Source organism: Onychostoma macrolepis, chromosome 05, assembly GCF_012432095.1.
Source record: "Onychostoma macrolepis isolate SWU-2019 chromosome 05, ASM1243209v1, whole genome shotgun sequence".
NCBI lineage: Eukaryota > Metazoa > Chordata > Actinopteri > Cypriniformes > Cyprinidae > Onychostoma > Onychostoma macrolepis.
The window spans coordinates 2,512,501-2,539,300 of record NC_081159.1 but is presented as its reverse complement, the minus strand read 5'-3'; the positions used below and the strand labels follow the sequence as shown (position 1 = coordinate 2,539,300).

The window sequence follows — 26,800 nt, the reverse complement described above, 5'->3', positions numbered from 1 at the left end:
TTTAGTTGGTTCTGCGATGTGGCGCTTAAACTCAGTTCGTTCAGAGTTTGATTAAACTTTATTCGAATCGCCGCTTCGTGCTGCATTCGAGGAAAACAGGGATCAGATCATAAAAGCCTGTGCCAGTTTCTCTGGACACATAAACAACAGGTTTGCTTCGCTGTTGGCACAAAGTTAACTTTAACTTTATCAAGCTTATAGCATAGATGATCTGACAATGGAACACGCACTGAAAATCAAACTATGAATAATAAGGCTTTGATCAAATAGAATTGAGGAACACGCTCAAAACTAATTTTATCCACCGATTTATTTCCTTTTAATTATTGCAGTTTCGCTCCGTTCTACTAACAGTAACTGAGATTCAGGAGTATAGCTATTGAATGACCTGGAACTCGCAAGACATCAATTCAGCTATAAAACAAGGCATTACAGAAAAGAGGAACACGCTCAATTTCAACCTTATTGTACAATCTCAGATAACTTTAAGTTCACTTACTGCAGTTGAACAATGGAGAGACGGACTCAGGTTACAGCCTTCTCTGCGTTCATTCATTCATTCAAGCAGGCGCGCTGCTGACGTCACACACACACACCTAGTCTCGCTCAGAAGCGTCTCATCTTTCATCCACAGCAATGGAAAAGATTAAATAACTTGGTTTATGCTTACAATTTAGATTAATCTGCCCGCATTCTCCACCATTATTATGTAGGGTTTGATACATAAATATAATTTTAATTTAGCTCAAAGGGAATCATTTATGATTTTATAGGTAATTTGAACAGAATCACTGTTCTGCGGCTGATCACTGAGTCGGCAGCGATTCACTGAACGAGCCGTATAACATTAACTCTGCACTGGATATTAAAATCCAAAATATAGTGAAAACACTATTAATAAGCACAGTAACAAGATTGGCAGATTAAGACATTAACTTGTAAGCACAAAACACAAGATACTTCTCTTTTGAATATAAATAAGACTTTATTTATATAAACCTAAGACATAAACTAATCTAACATGAACATACGCATTCACACATTCACACGTTGCAGAAAGAGAGAAAGGATGAGTTTAGAGAATGAGAATGTGAAATCCCAAGTTTATAGCAATATGTGCTATTGCATAGACCTGAACAAACCATCAATCACTTAATTAACCCTCGCATTGAGTTTCTCAATGAGGCTAAAATTTATATTAAATGCACCAGTTCAGTTAGAATCTGGAGTTGTTTTACTTGCGTTGCCTTGTGTTACAGGGATTCCTTCTGTCTTCGTCGTCGTTGCAGGAAAGGGGTTTTCCCGAGTTGGTGATTGGCTGGAAGTTCAGTAGTCTTTGAAGTGATGTCTTGGGAAGCCAATGGTTTGGCGTTGGCTGAGGATGGTCTTGGAGTCAGTTGCTGGTTGAAGTTTGAAGCGGGTGCAGTCGGAGCTGGACTTTGCGGCAAACTTAACTTTTGAACACGAGACTCAACGGAAAGAAAAGAAACTAAAGTAAAAGAATAAAATGAGTAACGAGACTAGGTGGTTTTTCTTCTCATCGTGGTGTTAAGTAGCAACTGGCCTGTAGGCCAGAGCACGCTCAAAGAGCGCTAAAACAGCGTCAAAACGCAGTGGCGAGAAGAAGAGAGGAGAAGGGAAGAAGGGAAGAAGGGGCGATTTGATGGTGTCCTGAGGTTTTAAACTCGGCTTTTTGGACACATCCCATCTGGTGTCTTGACCAATTAGATAGGCTATTATCTTAGCTAGGGTTGTTCCTTCCATCATAAATCAGCATGTTATCTGGTCACATGGTCTGACTTTTCACACTCTTGCAAAGTATAATTTCGGATGTGATTTCTATAACCAGAATATGATACATTTGACAAAGAATCAGTTGGAAGAAACGTTTCAAGCTAGAATTGTCAAGCTCATACATACCAAACATGAATAAACCTTAAAGTCATTCAATAGTTATTAAAAAGACATACATAATATGTGCTTAAAACATGATAGTCTAATGTGTGGTTACATACATAATATAGTGTTATGTCTAGCAATGTCCTTTTAGGATGGTTTTATGTGCATATGAAAAAGAAAGTCTCTGTATAGTTCTGTGGAGACCAAAAGACATGTTCTTTGGACAGAGGAATTTCAGTCTGGTTCTTTGTCTTCTATGTGTGGGGGAAAAGTCAATCTAAAGAAGCTTGTGATTTCTCTTGTGGAACACATGTGATGGCCATCTCTTTGACCATTAATCTTGATTATTTACCCCAAATTTGACGATCTCCTTCCTACGTTGGACTTATCAATAAGTGTTCTTTTGTCTTAAATGTTGCAAGCTGTTCTGGAAGAGGCTTGTTGGTTAGGCTTGCTCCAGAAATCGGAGATAGGAATCTTTACGATGTTGTCCTGTTCTCCTGGAATTTCAGCTCCTCATGTTTCGATGTTCTGAATGAATCTTAGTTTTGTCTGACTCGTTCTGACGCTACACTCATTTTGGAGCCAAAATTAAATTAGAGTTTCATTATCGCTTCCCTCGTGCAAAACTTGGATTGCTATTTCATTTAAATGTGTTTTCCTTCTGTGTGAGCTCCAGATTTCAAGGTGTGAAATGAAACGGTCGGAAATTAAATGCATTTTAGTTTTGTATTTAAAAGGGGTCATATCATAATTTATTGTATTTCCCCTTAAGCAATCCCTAAGGTTGTTTTTTTAATGTCAAAAACAGTCATTATTTTGTTTTTCGTGCTGATTTTCCACCTTCTTTCTGACTTAGAATTCTGATTTTAAGAAACTCCCTTTAACATGTAAAACAAGCAGAAGTTTTGAAATTAGCGTATGTTTTCACAGCACACCAATGCCTTGTATGTCAAAAAGATCATGAAAAATGTGATTCCTCATCACCTCTTTAACATACTGTTAGCTCAAAAATAAAATCTCTTCTGAACCATAATGAACTCCTTTCCTCATGTCAGCACCGCCCTATTCAGATCGACTCGGGACTTCAAATTCACATCGTTTTTGCACTATATTCCCATGGACAAAAAATAAAAATAAAAAAGCATATTTGATGCATAGTTGAGAACTTTTTTCTATTTATAGAAACATCAAATGTTGAACTTTGAAGTAACTTGACATAACCACACTTACAAGCACAGCTTCAAAGGAAAGTTGATTTCATATTGGCAGTACACTGTGCTGGAGGTTTGACAATTAGCACTTTGATATATTAGTTTCAAAGCAAATGGAGGCAACTAACAGAATTCCAAAGAGGCCAATTAGTCAATATATGAACTGCAAGAGCATCGGTCACAGAAACACTAAAGTATTTCACGTGTTACGGACAACAGTTTTTAAAATGTAGCGTAAATTCACTAAAAAAATTGAACTTAATAAGGGTTTTTGGCATTTGTGAGTGAATTTTCCCTTTCACTATAATGCTGTGCCTTGAATACAATGCTTAAATGCCATGCAGATTGTGCTCAGCTCAGATTCTGTGGCTGTGTTTTGCTGTTACTTAGTAATTTCTTTATTAAAACAGGAACTGAAACAACCCAGACAGAGTGTTCAGATAAACAGTGCTGTCAGTAAGCGTGGTTTATTCCTTGCTTAAAGTTTTTGCCTTTCCCAAGAGGAGTACATGGATGTTTCACAGGACAGTTGCTAAGTGGCACAAAAGTAGCTCCTCAAATATGACCACAAACCTCAATCCTCTTCACTAGAAAAAACCCCAAAAAAAAAACACTGTATGTCATGAGCTTCACAAAGCTCAGATTTATGGCAGGGCTGCTGTTCCGAATCCTCTTGTTTCCAAGGCCAACACACAAAGACATAACCTGGTGTATTGAGCGTAAAACCTGGACCCCTGGGCAATTGAAAAGGTATTATGGTCTGACGAGTTATCTTTCAACCTCATGTCTACATCCCGACAGGTTTGGCAAATCTTTTCAACTCAAATCACCGTTGCCACCTTTTATGCACAGAGTGGATCAGTAATATTATAGGCAGTCGTTTTATGGAAGTCATGTTGTGCATGACACTGCAATGGCCAAGGGATGTTTTTTTATGTAGTATATACTGTATGTGTGCTCACAAAGGCTGCATTTATTTATTTATTTTTTTGCAAATACAGTAAAACAGCATTAATGTGAAATATTGTTACATTTTAAAATACCTGTTTTTAATTTTAATATATTTTAAAATGTAATTGATTCCTTATGATTCAGCAACCATTACTCCAGTCCAATCATGTGACACTGAAGACTGGAGTAATGGCTTTTGAAAATTCATGTTTTAAAATATGAAAACAACTTATTTTATTCTGTAAAATATTTACAATATAAGTGTTTTTTTACTGTAATTTTGTATCAAATAAATGCAGAGACGTCTTTCACTTTCTTTTGAATGCTATGCATCTACTTATAATTCTACACGTTCTGTGTTATATTTCATGGACAAGTAATATAAGTTTTGATTATAGCAGATTTTGGCATGGGTGAATTTTGCAGTCACTCCACATAGAGTTGCATATGTGTAATTTAGTTTGTCGTCTGTACTCGCTAGCTTGTGAATTATGTGATTTTCCAAAGGTGTTTCAGTCTTCAGTGTGAGTGACACTTGTGGACAGCACATAACAAATTATACCACAGCCTGTAATTCCACCCTAATTTGAGCTTGTCGGCCTGTCAGATTCAAGATGTATTGTGTGTGTATGTGGTATGAAGTTACAGTATACAGCCAGTCCAGTGGATCATAAATTGCACCTACTGTGCCTTACACAAAACCTTTTCTTCAGCACAGAGCTCAGTGTTCTAAACTCATTCATTATTCATAACTTGTTGAGGCAAAGTTGAATTGGAATGACAGCAATAAAACCGTGTAAAACTTTTCAAACAAGACATTGTCAAGCCAGCGTTCAAAGTTTGTCTTGCCAAATGAGCTTTTCTAGTTAAAATGACAGTTTTATAGCATTTTACTGGGAGAACATAGAAGGCCCATCCATTGATCAATGGTTGAAAGATCTGTCACATTACAGTATATTGCATTGGAAAGAATAAGCTACGGTATAAAGGGCAAACTGAAGGACTACTATAAAACTTGGAATCTGTTTATACAGTTTCTGGAAAATAAGCAAATGTTGGCACAGGCAATGTTAGATGCCTCTCACTTTTCTGACTGATATGTATATATATAGTGTGCTTTAGTATTTGAAAATATGTTGATATGTCGTTTTTATAATAACTTCTCTACCTGAGTTAAAATATCTAAAAAAAATCATCAATTTCATCAATAAAAATATGTTTAAATGATTTATTTATGCTTTTTAATTGATTTTAATTGCTCTTCCTTATGGTATGAATTGCCATTCTGAATTTTTTTTGCTGCTTCAATTAAAAGTGAGCGCTTTTAATTTGCAATGTCACACCGCCTTTTTATTATGCGCATTTTGTGAATTTTATTTGCATCATGGTGTTTCTTTTCAGCATTTTTCAGCTGCCTGAAATGAAAGAGATCTACCTTTGTATTCCTAGTCACAATCGGTGTGTATTTCAGTATGCATTGTACATACATGCCTGTATTAAGTAGCAGGCTCCTGACAGAATTTCATTATTAATAAAACAAGTTTAACCTTTATAGAGTGGCCCAGCACAGTGTTTGGTGGACTGGCAGAATTAGCTGTGATTGTATGAATACAGGAGAAGGCCTCTGGTGAGCATTATTGATTATTCATGACTTAGGTCTTTTATCATCTGCTGCTGAATTCTAAAATGCTTTGTGTGTGTGTGTGTGTGCATCATTAGATGCTTGACTGATTATTGTCCTCATCTGTAGGCCACCTTTTGTTTTTCCGAAAGGTATGTCCAACCTTCCCCTGCTGTAACCTTTTGCCCTGTGTCCTATTCTTCCAGTCCCCATTGTTCACCGCTGTGTCTGACATGCTGATTCTCTGATCTCTCATCTCTACGCCTCCCTCTCTTGATCTCTATCTCTCACACCTTTTCTCTTTCCTTCAATTTCTTCTCTGCCTCAGGATTCTGAGGAGCTCTGTTTGATTTAAAGGGAGAAACACAGTGATACATTAGAGAATCTGAAATTCATTATAAATGTGGTTCTAGATTGACTCTGAAAATTTTATAGCAACAACAAAAACATCATAAAGTCCTGTAGGTCTATGTCCCACAACAACATGAACAAGCGTGCAGTAGTTGTTTATCAGCTTCTTCTGTGAGTGTAATGCTTTGATCTTTTGATATGTTTTTAAAGCTGAAGTGAAATAAATAGTGAAAAAAATACTTTATGTCCCAGTTTAGTGTGCTGAACTGTAAGCCATTCTAAGGTTGATTTCTTGAAGACTGTAAATGCTGTGTCTCTGATTGTTTGAGTTGTCACACAGCTCTTTTCCGTATGATTTAGAGTTTAGAGTTTGAAGCGGGACCAAATAATGGAAATGGGGTGGTAGGAGTGTTTGGAAGACCTGCAAAAAATCCTAAAAATCATTATTTTTTCTCTTCCCTTTGGACCTATAAGTAGCACACATTACACACTTCAGCTTTATTGATTTTGTCTTTTGCTGTGTGTGTAGAAGGTTTTGCGTACATTGTGAAGACCAAACATCCCCAAGAGGAAGATAAAACATGAAATCATCTGTAATGTAGGAACCAGACAAGTTTTAGGGGATAGAAAATATCACCAGTTCCTCACTAATATAGTAAAACAAATGTGTGTGTGTGAATGCGTGTGTATACAGGAGTTATGGCAACTTAGTCTTTTAATTTCATCTTTCAAATTCCTTATAATGATTTACTGTCCTTTCATGTACAAGAGCACTGAAAGCTCCCAGAGATTATTGCTGAATTGGATGTAAATTGTGTACAACAGGCCATTTGTATGCTTTCACCTTTGCTTCAATGGATGTGATAACTGAAGCCATAAATAGATTCATAAACAAAGGTGCCAAAACATCCTATTCTTCATATTATGGCAATATAGGATGGCAGAGACTGATAACTGAGATGGATTATGTGGGCCAGAATGTGACCTTGTTGAAGTTGCTGGACTTGGCTGCACTTCACAGTGGGTGAAAATAAGTGTGTGTGTGTGTGTGTGTGTGTGTGTGTGTGTTACAGAGCCAGAAAACCTGTGTGTTTTAGCTGACTGTTAGATGTGTGTGTTGCAGTAATACAATGTAAAATTGAAGTTCACTTAATTAATTTGTGTTGGGAGGGACTGGATGAATCCTTTTTGTTGCATTGAATTGTATAACTAAGAAAAGGCAAAGTCCTGCTAGACTTATGTTGGACATTTAAAAGAGTTTCTGTTGTAGTTTTTGTAGTTAACATTGTGCTGAAGAGTAGAGCTTATGGTTTGGTTTTTGTTGCTTCCCTGTGGTAATGATTGTGCATGGACAAACTACAAATGTATTTCTAAAATTAAGATTAGTTTAATAAACACATGCCTTATAAAAAATTAGAAAATCAATGTACTTATTTATTTAATTTACTTTTACTTTTTTTTTTTTTAATTCCTGACTGGTTATGTTTGCTAGTTAAATTTGATGTTTTAATGATTAAGTCTGAATCTTAGTTTTCATACTTATACTGCACGCTAAAAGTAGGGACATGCTGTGTTACAAACTTACAAAAAAACAACAACAACAACAACATAGCAATGGTTTGAAATCTAGGAACCTTTAGCATACAGTTTTCTGTGTACTGCGGTTTGGGATGCACTAGTCCTAGTCTTGCATACTATATAGAATGAATAGTATGTGAATTGGGATTCACCCTAAACAGTATGCAGAGAGACACAGATCAGTTGAAATCTACATCTAATTATTTCATTACACTGAAATGAATGGTTACCATGGTGATGCTGTGAATGAGTGATTTCCATAAGATAATATCCTACATGTACCACACAGTTGCTTATTGATCAGAAAAGCACTCTCAAAATCAATAAAACACAAATGTAATAATTAATGGTCAAATCAAATATGTACAGCGATTTATTTCCAATTAATCTTGTAATTAAGACACACTCTCTTAAGTCACATTCATTTTAAACACATTTATGCAAGTTTATTTATGGACGGATAGATTTATAGATAGATAGATAGATAGATAGATAGATAGATAGATAGATAGATAGATAGATAGATAGATAGATAGATAGATAGATAGATAGATAGATAGATAGATAGATAGATAGATGGATGGATAGATAGATCTTACCTTGTGTTTCTGTGGCTGACCAGGGAAGAGGGATATAAGGGTCTTTCAACAGATCTGGGTTGTGTATAGATTACTGAATGGGTCGTCACTTAAAATCTGACTTCTATTCACTCTGACCTCAGTGTCTCAATGAAAACATTAATCCATACACAGCTTTCACTGGTCTGATCTCTCCAGGAGCTCTCATGAACATTTCAAGCAAACCTCCAAGGATTCATGGCCTCATTCCTCCCAATGAAAGCCTTTCTGTATACCATTCAGATACACTATTGGAATCACCTTTCGATTGCTTAATCAATAGTTTTTCAGATGTTTACATTAGCTCAGGAAGTGAATCTCAGGTTAAAAATTAATTCAAAATTGTCATTCGGCTGACACTTTTATCCCAAACAATTCACAGTACAGTTATTACATGAACAATGAGAGGTTAAGTGTCTTGCTGAAGGGCACATGATGATAGTTTATAGATTTCTCTTTGTGCAGGGTCAGATCAGATCGAATCTTGGCTACATCAGTTTTAAAATGAATTTAAAACTGTGGTTCACTAAATGGTTTAATTATTTGTGTCTGGAGCCAAATGTCTGGAACTGTTTCAGTATTTTGTGTGTAGGCACACACTAATTGGTGCTAAAGAACTAAGGTAAGAAATCAAGTGAAAGCTAATGGAAACATGGAAAAGGAGTGTGAATTAAAAGTGTTCTGTATTCATTGAAACAGGTGTTGACATGTACACCATCTTAATGTGTCAAAAGAAGAAATAAGTGTGTGATGTTGGTAAAATATGTCAGTATGCTTTTGTTGCTGTCTTTTTAGAGCCTTTGATGTGATATTGTCAGAACTAAAGACCTGTGCAGTTTTATATTAGTTTGCATGCACCGTTGAAGACTTCTAGAGCTGCTTTACATAATTGTTGATTCAGTTTTACCACACTAATCTACTGGAACCTGATGAAGAATTTCAGATGAAATATTTGAAGTGATTAGAGCTAATGAAGTATGAGGGATGAGCATTTCTGAAGTCATTCAGTTGGAAGTACAAGCACAGTTGGCTACTTGCAAAACGCAGCTAAAAGCTCACAGCGAGAGGTTCACTGCCAGGCCTCCACTACACAATCAATGATACCACCGTACTGCAAAAAAACAAAAGCATAGTCATACTTGGCACAGCCAGTTAGTTCATGTTGTATTTGATTCCTGTACACATCTTGTACATTTAGGGCCAGTTTTACTAAACAGGGCAAATTAGCGTGAGAGCGCAATTCCAAAAAAGTGCCAATGGGAGGGAAAATTTCTGCGGGTGATTTACTAACAACACACAAATTAAAGAACCCAGACGCAACATCTCATTTACATATTGACCAACGCAATTATAACAAGCACAGTCCAAAATTAGCGTAATCGCAAATAAATAATAAATAAAGAAGCCACAGTACATTGAAAAGAATCGGAGGCCAAAAAATGAAGGTTTGCTAGAAGTTTTGATAGAGTTGGTATTGCGTGACTGCTAGATGAGGGTTCCAAGTCATCTTTTATTTCCTGAAGCAAGTTAAAAATATCATGGCTTGGCAAATGATATTTTTGGATAATGTGTTCTTCTGGCATTACAAATAAATTAATACGTGTGGAAAAACCCTTTCTGTTCTCTGCTGTGCCTCCTCCTAGCAACAACAACTGCAGGTATTTCAAGCACAAAGCAGTTTACGACATGCTTTTTTTGGCTGTAAAATAATGGCACAAATATCAGTAATTTGACGAACGCAAACATTAGTAAAACACGTTGTGTTATTATTTGAATACTCTCCTCCCATAACTTTTGCATCTGATAGGGAAACTCCTACAAATGCATATTCAATAAGATCAGACTCAAAAATAACTGTGTCCACGCCTTTTCTGCGCTAATTCATCTCTGCACGTCTTTAGTAAATCCTGACTTTACTGTTTTAACGTCAAAAGTCGGTTTGCCCTGACTCTAGCTGTTAGTAAAACTGGCCCTTATTGTGTAAAATAAACAGTGTTGGGGAAAGTTACTTTTAAAAGTAATGCATTGCAATATTGCATTACTCCCCAAAAAAGTAAATAATTACATTACTTTTTATTGAAAGTAATGCGTTACGTTACTTTTGCATTACTTTTTAAATCTGGGCTGGGCTTGCTTTTTTGTTTTTAATATAAAAGTTCTATTTTTTGGCAAAAATAAAAGCCCTTTCACACCAAGAGTGAAATGAATACACCTCAGGCTGAAGGAAAAGTACATTTAGAAAACATTGGTTAATAAAATGGGATTAAAATACATACAGGATATTTGTTTTATTTAACATATTTAATTATTGTGTCATATTCTGAGTTTGCATCTCATGTTTTTATTCATTTTGTGGAATACTGAATGTGTTTTTGTGCAGGTGAGATGAGTAAATACATGATTATATTATCGTTCATATATCTATTTCTTATATATATATATATATTTTTATGTTGATGTAATTTGGTTTTTAGCTGTGATTTTATTGTTTTTTATTTACTTTGTTTTATTTACTAATTTTATTTGATGCTGTAAAGCACATTGGTCAGCTGCTGCTGTTGTAAACGGTGCTATATAAATAAATTAAACTTGAACTTGAAACATATTTAGTCTAGAACTACAGTAAGATCATGTTCACACACAACGCTCTGCACTTACTCCTGATTTCTCTCAACATGGCAACACAAGAGCTGTCAGTCAATACATGAGAAACAAAGTAACTGGAGTTACTTATTTGAAAAGGTAACTCAGATATTTCCTTCTAAATTAAAAAGTAATGCGTTACTTTACTAGTTACTTGAAAAAAGTAATCTGATTACGTAACTTGCATTACTTGTAATGCGTTACCCCCAACACTGAAAATAAAATGTTATAAAACGGTTAGTTCTGGTCCTTGATTCTGATTGGTTGAGCCATGTTCGAAGTCACTTCACTGGAGAAATACCTGTCGTTGCTGCTGTCCAATCCACTGGTCTTTTATCTCCATCCAAAGCGGACAAAATGCACAAAGGATGAACGGTAACTTAACAATTTAACTTTAGATAGTTTACATTTTTATTATACTGCATATTGTCATCCATTACAAGCAATATATTTTTTGTTACAGTGTAGCTTGGTTACTCTTTCACTAAGTCTGGGAACTTTGGCCACAATAACAGACCGGTTTGTAAACCTCTCGGACATATTTTAAAGATTCTATGCCACGAACTTTAAATATTTCACATACTTTTGAAAATTCAGCGTTTAGTTGATCCTGACAAGCACTCGTCATCAGTTCTAAACACGACGGCTTTCTTCTTTCGTGAGGGGGTTTGGCGTCACGGCATCTTTGTTTCCAGATGGAGCGTTAAAGAACGCAACACACACATCTCCCGGAAATCCTGTATAATTCAACCAATCCGATGACGACTTCGAAACTCCTGAAGTGTTTCCAGCTAATGTTCCGTGGACGTGACGTCTGAGGCTGTGACTACTCTTTCACTGTAAAAAAAAATTATATATTGCCATTTGACAATAGTTACAATGCAACTAGGCAACATTTTTTTCTTTCTCTTAACGTAAGGTATACTAGAGAGCCCATGGGGGTGAGCTTCCTTGGCTCTGTGTTGCCACGGATTTATAAAGCGGCTGGCACTGAGACAATCTACACCAACCGCTGCTTGCGAAGCACAACTATACAAGAACTCTCTGATGCCAGCCTAGCGGCGAGAGAATTCATGTCAGTGACCGGGCATAAATGTGATTCGTCCCTGCAATCTTACTGGCGCTATAACTACAACGAAAGAAGATGCTGGAGCAGCATCCTTGCCTCTGGCATGCACGAATAAAGCTAACCTGTACAGAATCAGAAACTCCTCTTTCAGCAAAGAGGAGCGCAAACATATTTGATCCATTCTTCAACAATTGCACAATATAAATGTTGATTTATAAAAAAAAATAGGCAAATGTTGATTTATAAAAAATAGGCAAATATTGATCTATAAAAAATAAATACCCAAGTCTTAAAGCATGTTTTCCACTCTGTCTTTGTTTCTGCACTAAGCCATGTGAAGTTGCAGTTAACAGCGAATTATTAACAGCTAAGGGGTTTTAGGCAATCCACACCGTGTCGTGCCTAACAAAACACCCCTGTTATAAATTCCTGTAAACAGGGATTATTGCTTTAATATATGCTGTACACTGTATGTTAGCATGGTTGAGGCTTGTTTGTTTGTGATGTTTTTGGAATATGCATTGCCACCAAAGTATCTGAAAAAATCTTCATTTCATTGCATTAGCTACAAAATATCAATATATTGCTTTAGCTATAAAATATCAAACCAATTCTCTTCTGCAAAGATAAATAACATTTCTGAGCCACTTTTTCAATTATTTTAACCAATTGGTCATCATACTGTACATCACAAGAGCATTCTTCGTAGATATACAGTATAATTTCCTAGCAGAGTAATTGTCATATTTACTATCATCATATTCCACAATGTTATGCTATACTACTTTAAAATAAATGCCATTTTTTTCACATAATGCAAATTAATTTATACATTTTTAATTTTGGCTGAAAAAAATATTTTGGGGCTGCTGTATATTTTATAATACTATTTATTTATTTATTTTTATTTTTTGTTTGTTTGTTTGATTGATTCTTTCTTTCTTTCTATTTTGATCACTTATGTTTTGGTCAGATTGACCCATCATATTGGCCAGCCTAAACTTCAGTTTGGACCAGCCGGCAGTCAAAAATCTGGCTATCTGGACCCATAATCCTGGCTTAAATTATTTTAATCATTAGTCAGAGACTTTGCTGATTTTAAACGATAGACAAATACTGTTAATCCATGTTTGAATGGTGAGCGGGCTTTGTATCCATCTGGGAAATCACCCATTAGTGAGATTTAAATATACCTTGACACTAAAGGAATTTAGACATGATTAGTTGTATGGGCTTCTTGAAAATGACATTAATTATTCGTCGTATTTAGTAAGCGATTAATCATTGTGTTTATGGTTAAATTAATATGAGTGGCTCTGCAAGTGGGCAGGCTTCAACCTAATGTAATGAGTTTACTATCTAATTTGAGCTCATGTATTTTTAGAGAATAATTTTGCGGAGTGAGATACCACGATGTGATGGACTTGCTCTTGGGGACATTTTGTAAATATGTAAGAGGGAAAAAAGTAAAACATTTAACAGGATGAGGCTAACATAGCTTCACCGTGACAGGCTGCAACATGTCCAAAGGCGATAAATCTATCCCAGTTTCTAAGCTGCTCAACAGATCCATAATGTGCTTAAAAACAGCATGTAAAAAAATTAAATCCTCCATCCTGCTACAGGAGAAAAAAAAAAAAAAAAAAAGCTTCGGGGAACATTTTTCCCCAGCCTAACCAAGCACTGTTTCCGAGCAGACACAAACAGTTCATGGGATCTTCACAGTGAATGAGGCGAGATTTCATTTTCTGATAGAGGTACATGAGAGAAAGTTTCCTAATTCGAGATATGTCACACAGGAGTTTCATCGATTGTGGAGAATGGGGGACTAATCTCCAAGGACTGTGTTTCTTGGCTATCTGTAAAAGGAGGAAGACAGAGAGGATAGCAGGACTTACCTCCATAAGATGACATGCCAAGTCAAGCACAGTGGCTGATAGAGATCCTCTTACTCAGCAAATTGTCCGAGACTGTGCACGGGGTGCAGCCCTTTATTGTCTGTACTAAGAGTATAAGTGATTTATGATGTACCCCATGGACTTTAGTCAAGGTAAGTGCCATATTTAGTTTGACACGAATGAAAACGTGGCTGTGAGGGATAGACATATGGGTTGTGGGACTGTACTATTTTGAGATCCCAGGTTGCATCTAAATTTGTTTTCAGTGCTTCATCATTGAACAGATTGCGTGTCTCTGTTATCACAGTTTTGTTACCAGTGCTATTTTGGTATTATTTGCATAGTATTATATCATTTATGAATATTTTCAAATAGGTTTTAATTTTCATTTTAATATATGTGTGCTTTTGTCATTTTTAGTTTAATTTTAGTTTATTAATTTCACTGCTTCAACCCCAACTTATTTATTTCAGTTTGCAAAGGCAACATTTATAAAATGTATTTTTAAGCTTTTTTAGTTTTAAATTTAATATTTCTTTACATCAGCATAGTTTTAATTATATAAAATGATTCTGAATAGTTTCCATAAACAAAAGCAACACTTAGTAGAACATATACTGTGGAATCCAAATGTCTAAAAGTGAAAATGCTTCTGTTTTCCGTTTTTCATATTTAGCACAGAACTTTTCTTGATAAATTATGTTATTGGCATAACAATTTAAACCTTCATTAAAAATGATTAGCATTATTGTTGTGATTTCTTTGTTTAAAAATGTTACAAATCCTAAAACTTACTTTTATATTCTTTGCTTTTTTCCATGTTTAAATCACATTTCTGAATCCCAGATTCTTTGAGACTTTTGTACTGCTCTGTTTGTTTACTCTAAGATGCGTGCAGATTCTATACATAATATACATAGTTTACATAAAAGAATGATCTTGGAATAAACAAAAAAAAAAAAAATGAACATTGTCAAACCTTACATTTTAAATGTGGCATTGATGCTGCTTTATTGTATACACTCTCAGAAATAAAGGTACAAAAGCTGTCACTGGGGAGGTACCTTTTCAAAAGGTACACTTTTGTACCTATTAGGTTCAAATATGTGCACTTTAAGTACTAATATGTACCTTTAAGGTACCAAAATGGACCCTTTAGGTACAAACATGTACGTTTTGAAAAGGTACCACCCCAGTGACAGCTTTTGTACCTTTATTTCTGAGAGTGTATGGCTGTCAGTCGAAGACTGTTATACAGCAGTAACAACCAAGATTTTCCTGTTGATCATTTCTGATTTTATGTCTGGCACTTTCATCTGTTTGAAAAGATCCAGACGTATCCTGTGGGTCGTGAAAGAACTGATCACTGTTGCCCTTCCGCACACCCTGTCTCATATACCAAAGAGAGTCCCTTTTGTAATTAATCCTAGCAATTACTGGCAGCTGTGTTAGTAATGGGACAGGGTTTTAAAAATTGGACATTCAGCTTTGAGGAGGCAATGCAGCATTTTTTTTTTTTTTTGACTTTTGCATTTTTATGTTCCTGTCTATATTCTCAAAGTTTATTTGTTTGTTTTTTTTCTTATTTTTCCCCTTCTGTTTGCTCCCTTCACACTGTCTATTGTGGCACTTGATATGTTTGTTTTGAGCTGAGCCTTATGTAGCTCGTGACACTGTGATACTGTAAGGTTTTTTGTTTTTTTTTGCCCCTCCCTCTTTCTTTTGTTTTTGTTCTCTTTTGTGACTTCCTGGAGTAAATCAAGCGTGAGCTGTAACTTTCCTTGACAGATATATATTCCTGCTTGCAGTCAGTATGCATATTAGCACTCAGCGATAACGTCAGACTATAAAATAGGATGATAAAATCAGTAAAAGGCTCACAAAAGATCTAATGAATGCACCAGTGCTGCTGATGTGGTTGGTTAATTTGTATGCTGTATTTCCTCATTACCATATTTAATGTGTTGCTATTCACTTTGAAAAGTTATTTCATCTGTAATTTAATTAACGAAAACCATTTTTAATTTAGTTTTAGTTTCCGTTTTAACATGTAAGCTTGTTTCTGCCACAGGATTAAACAATTAAAAAGGTAACAGAATAGACAAACTTTTATCTTACAATTCAGACTTTTTTTTTATATAGCACAGTTAGTTCACACAATTTATATCACACCGTTGTTCTTACAATTGCGAGATTGCGAGATATAAACTCAGAATTGCACTTACATTTCTGAGAAAAAAATACTGCGAACTGTGAGATATTAACTCACAATCGCTAGAAAAATAGGCTGAATTGTGAGATAGTCTTTTAATTATTGTGAAATGTAAATTCAGAATTCAGGGGAAAAGACATTTCAATTCAAATTCAGTCACAATTACCTTTTTCTTTTTTTTTCTTTTTTGTAATTCAGTGGCAGAAACAAGCTTCCATAATTTAATGCTATTTTTCCCCCAGTTTTTTACTATAGTATCTGAGCTCTCTATGTGATTGCTCTACTTATCAGATGATCTGATTAGTATTGTTTTTCACCATCACAAGAAAGGGCACCCAATAGAGTAGGCTGCACATGTTGAGTCTTATCTGCACACTGCTGGTTTATTATAGCCCAGAATGGGCTCCTCTGGGATCTTACATGTAGCTAGTCCAGGTTATGACGCCAGCGATCCAAGGACAGAGAAGATGAATAGAGGATTCACGAGAGGCATGGTTCGTCTTGCAAGGTTAGCGTATCAGTACATCCTCACATCCCCCACATGTGCTTTGTCGAGCTTATTCAGGACCAGCTTTTCATGAAAGAGCATCTGGTCTTATTGAGACTTCTGTAGTAGAATGTTAAATATTATAGATGTCAATTTGATGTGACAGGGCTTAGTTTCTGTTGTTTTTTTATCATTATATAGTGTAGATTGAATATTTTTACCCAGGTTTAAATAACACTGATATACAGTGTGCGTGGTGGTTAAAAACTGAGTGTTGGTTAGAAGCAGACTTGGCCTGAAGTATAGGGCTTTGATATTTTGCACAAGTGACAATCTGGTTTGTGACATTTTTAATGTCTTCTCGCCCATCATGTCCACATGCGAAAATATCTTAATAAAAAAGACAACAATTCCCAAAAGTTAACATAAAGTTTACACACACACACAGTGTATACACAAATCAGAAAGAGAGAGGAATTTATATTTTGATTTGCGTTTAGGCTGCATTACTTTGATCAAAATTTGTATTTACTTTTAATAAAAAAGACATTTATAATAAAATTAAAAAAAATGCTGTTCTTTTGAACTTTCTATTCATCAAAGAATCAGTTTCCACTAAAATATTAAACTGATTTTAGCATTATTAATAATAATAAAAATGCCACATCGTTATATTAGAATGATTTCTGAAAGATCATGTGACACTGAAGACTGAAATAAAGGCCGTTGAGATCTTAGCGTTGCATCACAGGATTTAAAAATATGTTTAAATAGAAAACATTAATTTAAGTGTAATACTATTTCACAATTTTACTGTATTTTCTAATAAGATAAATGGCCTTGGTGAGCACAAGAGACTTCTTAAAACATTGAAAGTCTTACTGACCCAAACTTTTGCACAATATTGTATTGCCTTAAAGATGCCCCACAATTGCATTCCCTATAAAAATACCTCTGTCCTTGATGATACCAATATACAGCCTCTTTAAAACTCTCTTTTTCTTGTTAATTAGACACTTACATTAAGAAGCCTCTCAGCAGGCTATTTTTTTTCTGAAGGCCCCACTCACAGCCCTATTAAAAGTCATGTCTCAGTGTTGATTATTACCTTAATGTGATTGAGCTTTTTAAGGATGACCTCAAAAAAAGATGAAGGACACCAAAGGAAGAGACATAGGAAGAAAAAAAAGAAAGAGAGAAATAGTACTTTTAGCAGTCAAAGAACGATGATAGACAAAAGTGATTTGTGAGGTGGTGAAAAAGGTAAAAAAAAAACGGATATTGATGAGAGGGACTGATGGAAAGTTTTTGCAGGTTTTCTTGTTAGTCTTATATTTGCTTCTGCTGCAGATGTCAATATGTGATGATTACGCTGTCAGGCTTGATTGTTCTCCTTTTAAACCAACACCGGTTTTGATAATGGAATACAAGCTTATTTCCAAAAATGACAGAATCAATTTTCTACCCAAGATTATGCTTAGAAACAGCCGCATGGATTTTAAAGTAAACACAGAAGCTGAATACTAGGTGAATGAACTGAATGAGAAAGTAGCATTTAATTTGTTTCAGTTATTTACAATGTCAGCTTGCAAGAGACATTTGCACATTACAATTAAGTATGTGGACTTGTGTGATGTACAAATTGTTTGACTTTTCACAAATTCAAAAAGGCGCAATGGAATATGTGAATGCAACACCTTGTCAACAACTTTAATTATTCATCAAAAGCAAAACAAACATTGAAAATGATATCTCATTAAATATTTGGTTTAGTTTTGTATTACGGATGAAATCTCAACCCATTCTCACACCCAACTCGTCACATATTGAAACTTGGTCAGGACCACTTGGCGTCGCTTTTTGACGCTCAAGGTACCCCTTAGTGTCATTTTTCGACTTGCAGGGTCCTCCGTTGCTTTAAATAGGAAACCCTTAGCGTCAATATGCCGACGCCATACTGGGAATTTTATCGTCATAATTAAATGATATATTGGGTAATAACATTGCCATTATTGCATATATGTTGGGGTGTGGTTTTTCAATGTAAACAGCCACAACAGTTTTATTTATATTACATTATTTACACATTTGTGAGCACATAACCCAACCCCTGCCCCTAAACCTACCATTTGTCAATAAAACACAAGATATAACAGGCAGATACAACTACCGTCATAATTTATTAAAAAGATTAATATTCCAAGTCTTCCGAGGCAAAACATTTGATTTGTGAGAGGAATAGACGCGATCGCCGTTAAGCTCATCCTGTGCTGCAGTCGTGAGCGAATTCAAAAAATGCCGCCAGAAGAAGCCTTACGTCAGCCTTGGTTGTGAAATGCTATTGGCTCTTGTGTGTCTTGCCTGTTACGTGTTTTATATTGTTTAGAAGTGGGTAGGTTTAGGGTAGGGGTGGGGTTAGGTGCTCCAATAAAAGTATAAATGTATATAAAATGATTTATATTTTTTACAAATGCATGCAAACCATTAAACTAAGACAAACAACTGAAAACAACGGAGGATAACGTATTGTCATTTTCCATAAGCGTCTTGACCTGACGCATAAAGCAAGCAATTGAAAGCAATGGAGCTCCTATTTTGTCATATACTGACGCCTAGGGGCACTTTTGGCGTCTTCATAGTATCGTATTGAAAGGCGTTTGACCATGCTTCAGTTTTTGATGCCTTGGGAGTGAGAATGGGTTGGAAATCTGAGAAGAGTGCTAACGGATACAAATTTTTCACAGGTTGTAGAATTATGTAGTTGCAACCTCTGGTATAGGCATTTTGGAGAGTGTTTTAATAAAATATTGTGCAAACATTTCACATTGACATCCTAACACTTGTTTTTACCTCTGTTGCTCTTTGTAGCAGGAATATAACAACCACCATTTGAGTAAAAAAAAAAAAAAAAGGAAGAAAGGCTCAGTATGTCTCAACTCCTGATCTCTTTCTCTTCTTCTTCTTCTTTCTTTCTGATCTCTATCATTTATTCAGGGCTGAGCCTATCCTCACCAGAGTGAAAGAAGATCACACTAGGATAATCCTCCCCGCGATAGATAATATCAAGTACAACACCTTTGAGGTGCAGCAATACGCTAATGCAGCTCATGGCTACAACTGGGGCCTCTGGTGCATGTACATCATCCCACCACAGGATTGGCTGGACAGAGGCGATGAGACTGCCCCCATCAGGTAAGGGCATCCAGTGGTCCTCTCCATAATGCATGAGGACATTCTCTGAAATATAAATGACCAGGGATATAAGAGATGAATATTTCAGAAGTGATAAGGTGGCGTTAGTTTCCTGGATGTGCAATAAATGCATTAATGTTTTGCTTCCTTGAAGGATTCGTCGGTGTTATTTCATACAGTGCAGAAAAATGTTTCAATCCACATTTTAGGGTTGCATGGCCAGTACTAAAAAAAAATTAAAAATACTACCATGCATTACCACAGTTTGACATCATTATTTTGGATATTTTTGTTTTCTGACCTAGACGACAGTGTGCTGCTACTCAGAACAACAAGTTTGATCCCTAGGGAATGGATGAAGCACTAAAATGTATATAGTCACTCAGTGCAAGCCAAAACTCAGTTGCAAGCTGAAACAGTAGTAATATAATGTTTAATAGCACTTCTGTTTGTCTGTGTCTCAGTTTCAGACCTACAAGTATAAAATATCATATTTTTGTTCAAATAACACTTGCATGCCAAAAAGTAGTTGTACATATAAACTACAGTTTAAAATGTATAAATGTTATTGCAACATATATAAAATATAAAGTAATATCATAATAAGTGACGCAGTCATTAAATATCAAACTATGTTGCATGGTTTTCAGTCTAAACAAGATTAACAAGGTTTCAAAATGTGAAACAATAGATAGGCTATATATTGCACGAAGACATTGTCTAGTTGTCAAACATTGTGGAACATGTTTATAGTTAATGTTAACTAAAAAAAATAAATAAATATAAATCATCAAAGTGTTGTTACATCTGAGAAAAGCTCTAGAATTATTTGATCCAGTGCAATTAAAAACATTTTTAAGTGCACTAATACTTATTGCTTATCAACAACAAAAAAAAAAAAGAAAAAAAAAAAGAGATTAATTATTGGAAGATATTGATTTAGTATTGATACCATGGTGCAGAGGCTGGTGTCATACGGCACCCAACATTTTGATGCTGTCCAGCTCTACCACACTGCAATTCTCAAATCATGAACCTCTACAGTGAAATACTCATTTTATGCTTAAACCCAACTTGGTGAAATGAGCTTTGTTACAGCTCAGTCCTAAACCCCTGAGAGCAATGGATATACCCTGCTGGAGGAGAGTGGACTTTTTCATTTCGTATGAAATCTGGTCAAGGTCACTATTGTGTGAGAGTATCAGGACAGCAGAAATCCCATTCATTATTCATGCTTCTGACTGATAGCTATTTGGAGAGAGAAACTAGGCCTGTAGCCCAATATTACTGGAGCTGATCCCTGTGATGCCTCATATTGGCTACTGAAATTTTTTTTTAGTATTGTTTTTTCCCCCCAGTAATATCTAATACCCTAAGAGCTTTTGATGTGCAGAGCCAGGGCGATCTCATTCATTTTCATAGCTATTCATATTTATATATAGTATGTAGCACGTAGCATCTAAAACATAAACATTTCTTGTGTACAGTATATTTTTATCTTTAGAAACACAAATCGAATATACCATCACAGTTGAAATATATTTGTAAATGTACTGTTTGTATAGCCAATTTTAATTCTCATTAAAGCTCAAAAACCCTGAAATATAAGAGAAACTGTTGATTTTGGATGTGTGTGCGCTTTCACAGAAGTTCTGATTTCTTTTTAGAAATTAGGCAAATGCACAATATGTAACATATTTGCTCTCATTTATTATAAATACAATGAAATCAACCTATGTTTTATTTACTAAAACATCTTTTAAAGTCAAATTTTTTTTTTTTTTTTTTTTGGCAAATGCTTTTATCCAAAGTGCATTCAAAGTATAAATGTTTTATCAGCAAGTGTGTTCCTTGGGAATTGAACTCAAGACCTGTGTGTTGCTAGCGTCATGATTAGTAAATCTTTCCAAACTAATTTGTGACCCTGGAGCACAAAGTCTTAAGTCGCTGGGGTATATTTGTAGCTATAGCCAAAAATACACTGTATGGGTCAAAATTATAGATTTTTCTTTTATGCCAAAAATCATTAGGATATAAAGTAAAGATCATGTTCCATGAAGATATTTTGTAAATTTACTACTGTAAATATATCAAAACGTCGTTTTTTATTAGTAATATGCATTGCTAAGAATTCATTCACAACTTTAAAGGTGATTTTCTCAATATTTTGATATTTTTGCACCCTCAGATTCCAGATTTTCAAATAGTTGTATCTCAGCCAAATATTGTCCGATCCTAACAAACCATACATCAATCAGCTTTCAGATTATGTATAAATCTCAATTTCGAAAAATTGACACTTAAGACTGGGTTTGACACTATAGACCAGGGTCACATTTAGCCTTTGCACTGTGCTTAAACCTAATTTGGTGTTCCATGGTGAAAAAAAAATAATAATAATTCTATATCGTCAATAAATCTTTTTGTCAACTTGCTTTCATCAATTAGCACAGTGGTTCCCAAACTTTTTCTGCCGGGCCCCCCTTTTGCAGAATAAAAAAAATGAAGGCCCCCCTCCCCACCCCCACACATACACATAAACACACCTCCAGGAGGATTTGTTTGAAACATTGTAATTCATTAATGGTAATTAACACAAATTCAGTGTGTGACAACTTACTGAAAATAAATAAATAAATAAGGAACTAGTCACTTTTAGAGTAGAAGCATTACAAGTAAAGCATGCAGCTTCAACATTTATTTATTATTATTATTATTGTTATTTTTAACTATGTAACAGTATTCATTGTTTTCAACAGATTTTCTCAAACTCGCCTCTGCACAAAAATCTAATTATATAGATATGCCTCATCATATTTTCTTCTCTTTGTTGTAGTTGTGGGGCCTCATTTATAAAATGTTGCGCAGAAACTTACGATCATTTCTCAAATATGCGTACGTTTGATTCATAAAATGAACGTACGAACAGAAAACGCGCGTACGCGTCTCTTTCAGATGTGAAATCTATGAATCGCAAATGATCTTCAACTTGCGCGCAATTGAATGGTTTCAGCTCTCTGCCTTGTAAACGACTCCTAATTAATGTCATTAACATATAAAATATTACCAATCATTATAATTTAGAAGAGCGAGCTGCAAGAACAGCTTACATTTAAAAAAAAACCTGCAATGCAGCGGGTCCTGCGAGTCGTCTTGAGGTAATAAAATATGAAGAAATTCATATTTTCTGCTCATTTATTTACATATGTGGCAAGAAGCCATAATTACCAAGATAATTTCACAGTGGGGTCTTGTATCACCCTGAAAACATTTATTTTTACATAAAAATCTAGGGATGCACCGAAAAGAACATTATTGGCCGAAACCGAAACTGCTTTGTAATAATTATTTATTATTTTATTAAATAATATTAAGTCATTTTTGTAAGACTTTTTAATTTAACTCAATTTTAAATGATACTGAATTTAAAAATCACAAGCCAATAAAATAACCACGTTTATTGAAAGTAACACAATAAAATTGGACAGAAATATAGCCTATTAATATTAAATATAAATCAATATATTATTTTTATTCAGTTCTATTAAACAGAATCGGATATAACTTTTTTTTATAGTCCTACAAAGCTATTATTATTATTAGAGCACGTGAGCAGAACATCGCGTCACGAGAGGGTGGCGTCATTTTACCACCGTTGTGCAGTACAGCTGTACTACAGCATGCTATCACAATAGCGCTATTGCAAAAAGGAACAAGTGTACATTGAAATTTTCTGTCGGCGCGTTATTTGAGCGGACTTTGCTTTGCGCACATTCATAGAGCAGAATATTCAGCGGAGTGTCACGACGGCAGTGATTTTAGAGAGAGAGCGAGTGAGAGAGAGCGCGCGCTGAATACTGCCGGGCGGCGCGCCAGATATTTTCGGCTCATTGGACCGTTTTTCTCTTTTGAAATTTCGGTGCACCCTATAAATATCGGCTGACTGTATGTACACTATTGACTGACTGTACCTTGCCGCGCCCCCCAGATTGGGAACCACTGAATTAGCACAAGTCAAGTTTTGTGTTTCTTTTTGGAACTGATTGTGAGGACTCATTCATCTGAATTTATGCACCTCAGTGTTTGAGTGAAAAAAAAAGTTTTGGCAAAGAAAATCCTCTTCAGGTCAAAATGACCAGAACATAACATGAGGGTTAGACTAATACGATGAATCTCTCCAGATCGATTCCTGCTGTACCTCAAACCTCAATTTAAAAAAACCAAAAAAACTAATCACATACAGTATATGTGTCCTGAGGTCACAATATGAGTTAAACGTTTGAACAAAATCTCATTACAGAAAAAGGCATCAGGTATTGTTCATGCAACCCTTTTCTCAAGTGCTGATATTGACAGGTTAAAATGGCCGCCCACAGGCCTGCAGTGTGTCAATGAGGTGCGTTATTGGAAATCATTCCAGCTCCACTTCTCTCAAGCTCTCGATGTATCCACTGCAGCTCAGCTAGCCTGTGGCTATTCAGCACTGAGGATCCCAATGCTCATAGCACACTGCAGCAGCGTTCATTTAAATGAGTCATGTTTACTGTTAAATGAAGGACAGTCTGGTTCAAATGTCTGTAAATAAGCAATTAGTCGCTCTAAGGGGAGAAACACCATGATTTGTATGATATTCCACATGAAAGCTTTCCAGAAAGACCACCCTGGCTAGGCTGTGAAAATACAGTGCTTATAAAAGGTTTTGGATTTTATGAGGTTTTGTAGTTTCTTTTATGTAAGAAATTAAAATGCTAACTATTGTCTTTTCTACATTTTATGCTGACTTAAGTGTTTTATTTATCTATTCAGAATAAAAATTAAAGACCTGCTGTTATATGAAAAATGTTATTATTTTTGATGGGACAAATATTAAACAACAATAGACATTTATGCATTTGGCAGATGCTTTACAAATGCAAGTTGTCTGACAAAAGAATATTCTTACAAAATGGGCCAAATTAATTCCTTTGTGGTTCAGTGTTGTTAGAAAATAAAATATAAAAGGTTCCAAGGGTGTGAATATTTTTATTGGCACTGTACTTAACTACAAGGGCAAAATAAAGAAAGAATAAGTGTACGTCAATATTGGCAAAAAGCATGCCACATACCACAAAGTCTATTCATACAATGAAAACATTTATTTTAAAACTATTGCACGTATCTTTGCAAACGTATCTGTGGTAATTTTGACAGTTTAATCAATATTGGAATTAGTGAAATATTTTCCTTAACACCGCACTGTTTACACAAAGTATTCTTAAAAATTCTAAGAATCCTTTTAGAGAGCTCCTAATTTAGCTTAAAAATGTCCAAATAGGAGTCTTAGCTTAAAAGTGATTCAGAGCAACTCTGAGCGAGGAAAAGACAAAAACTTTAATCTTAGTAAGGAGGCGGGGCTGACCCCTTTTGCTAGCTATGGCACAGTCTTTTGAAGACTGTGATTGGTTGGTTGTCCAAGAAGGAAATAAAAGAGCGCTTTTAAGATCAGGGTTTATTATAAGCCTTCACTTTGAAATTGCAGGCGTAATTTTTCCTGTTTTACTGTACTCTCTCTCTCACACACACACACACACACACACACATTATGTATATATATTCTTTATCTTTTATTTACCATGCTGTCAAACTTAACGTATTTTATAGGAAATGAACAGCGACACAATAAGGTTCTGAAAGTGCTGTAACAGACCCGAATCATCGCTGCTGCATAGTTGCATTTTTCCAGTTGCCAAATATGTTAATGTAGTTAATGTAGTGATGACGGCCATTTCTGGCGCTATGGCATTTCTGCGCGGTGTCTGAGATGTTAGCGTGTCTCTAATAAGATCGGTCACAAACATGATCTCTGCACGATCTAATGTGTAGCATCTTATTAGCTCAGTCATGCATTGTGTGCAACACATTTCTTCTCCCTCTTCATGTTTCGTCCATTTTCTCCACTGCTAAAAAAAACTCTTAAGACTCTTAAAAGTCCTTGTATGTACTCCTAACAATTTTGGATCTTAAGACCTCTTTTAAGGGTTAAGATGCTTTCTGAATTACTTTTTTCTTTACTAGGATCTTTTCTTTAATTTTAAGAGGAAACACCCACATTTCTACGAATTTTCTTAGACTTTTGTTACTAGGAGCAACTCTTAGCACTAAGATTTTTCATGAATACGGGCCCAGGACTTTAAGAATTTTTTTTTCTCCTTTCTTTGTGATCTAAATAATGGATCACAGTAGAACTGTTTGTACATCTAGCATTCATTAGCCTCTCAAAGAGGCCCACCTGTGGTTAGCCAACAAACAATTCACTTTCAACCCACCAGCAAAGCACCAAACCAAAGACAACTTTCAATGACAAACTCATCTTGAGTTTCTGAAACACAACAGTTGTTTTGTCTGTGGCGAGCTGACAGGCTCGTAGGGGCGGCTCAAAATCGTCTTGCCCCCTTGCTGTGTTCACAACAAACCTCAAATCTGACCAAAAAGTTTTTGTATCAGAGGCTTTTAGAACAAACACAAGTGAAAAGTAAATTTGGTAAGAAAACTTTTACAAAACTTCATATTTTTGTTTCTGTATGACCCCAACACACTGAGACCAAAAAATATATAATAAAAAATAGAAATGTTTTATTTAGCTACTTGCTTGCTATAAAAAAAATAACACCAAATTATATATATAATTTCGGTAACACTTTAGAATAGGGAACACTTATTCACTATTAACTACAACTTTTCCCTCCTAATTCCTAATTTGCTGCTTATTAATAGTTAGTGCGGTAGTTGTTAAGTTTAGGTATTGGGTAGGATTATGGATGTAGAATAAGGTCATGTAGAATAAGGCATTCATTTGTGCTTAATTAGTACTTATAAATGGCTAATATTCTAGTAATGTGCATGCTAATAAGCAACTAGTTAAGAGACCCTAAAATAAAGTGTTACCATAATTTCCCACAAGGCTTTCACATTTTTTGCATTGTCATTTATTAATTAATTGTATAAAGATATCATATATCATTTGAAACTACTATTATTATTTCTACACTTTAATCATTACTGTTTGCAAGGTTGTCACAGAGTGACATT

General features: G+C 35.2%; 1 protein-coding gene across 1 annotated transcript in view; it reads left to right on the top strand.

The window, feature by feature from the left end:
- galnt9 (polypeptide N-acetylgalactosaminyltransferase 9) overlaps positions 1-26,800 on the top strand; it is a 98,418-nt gene that overhangs the window by 46,058 nt on the left and 25,560 nt on the right. The window contains exon 5 of the mRNA XM_058777319.1: positions 19,535-19,732. Coding sequence (XP_058633302.1) covers positions 19,535-19,732 — 198 coding nt within the window. The remainder of the gene's footprint in view (positions 1-19,534; positions 19,733-26,800) is intronic.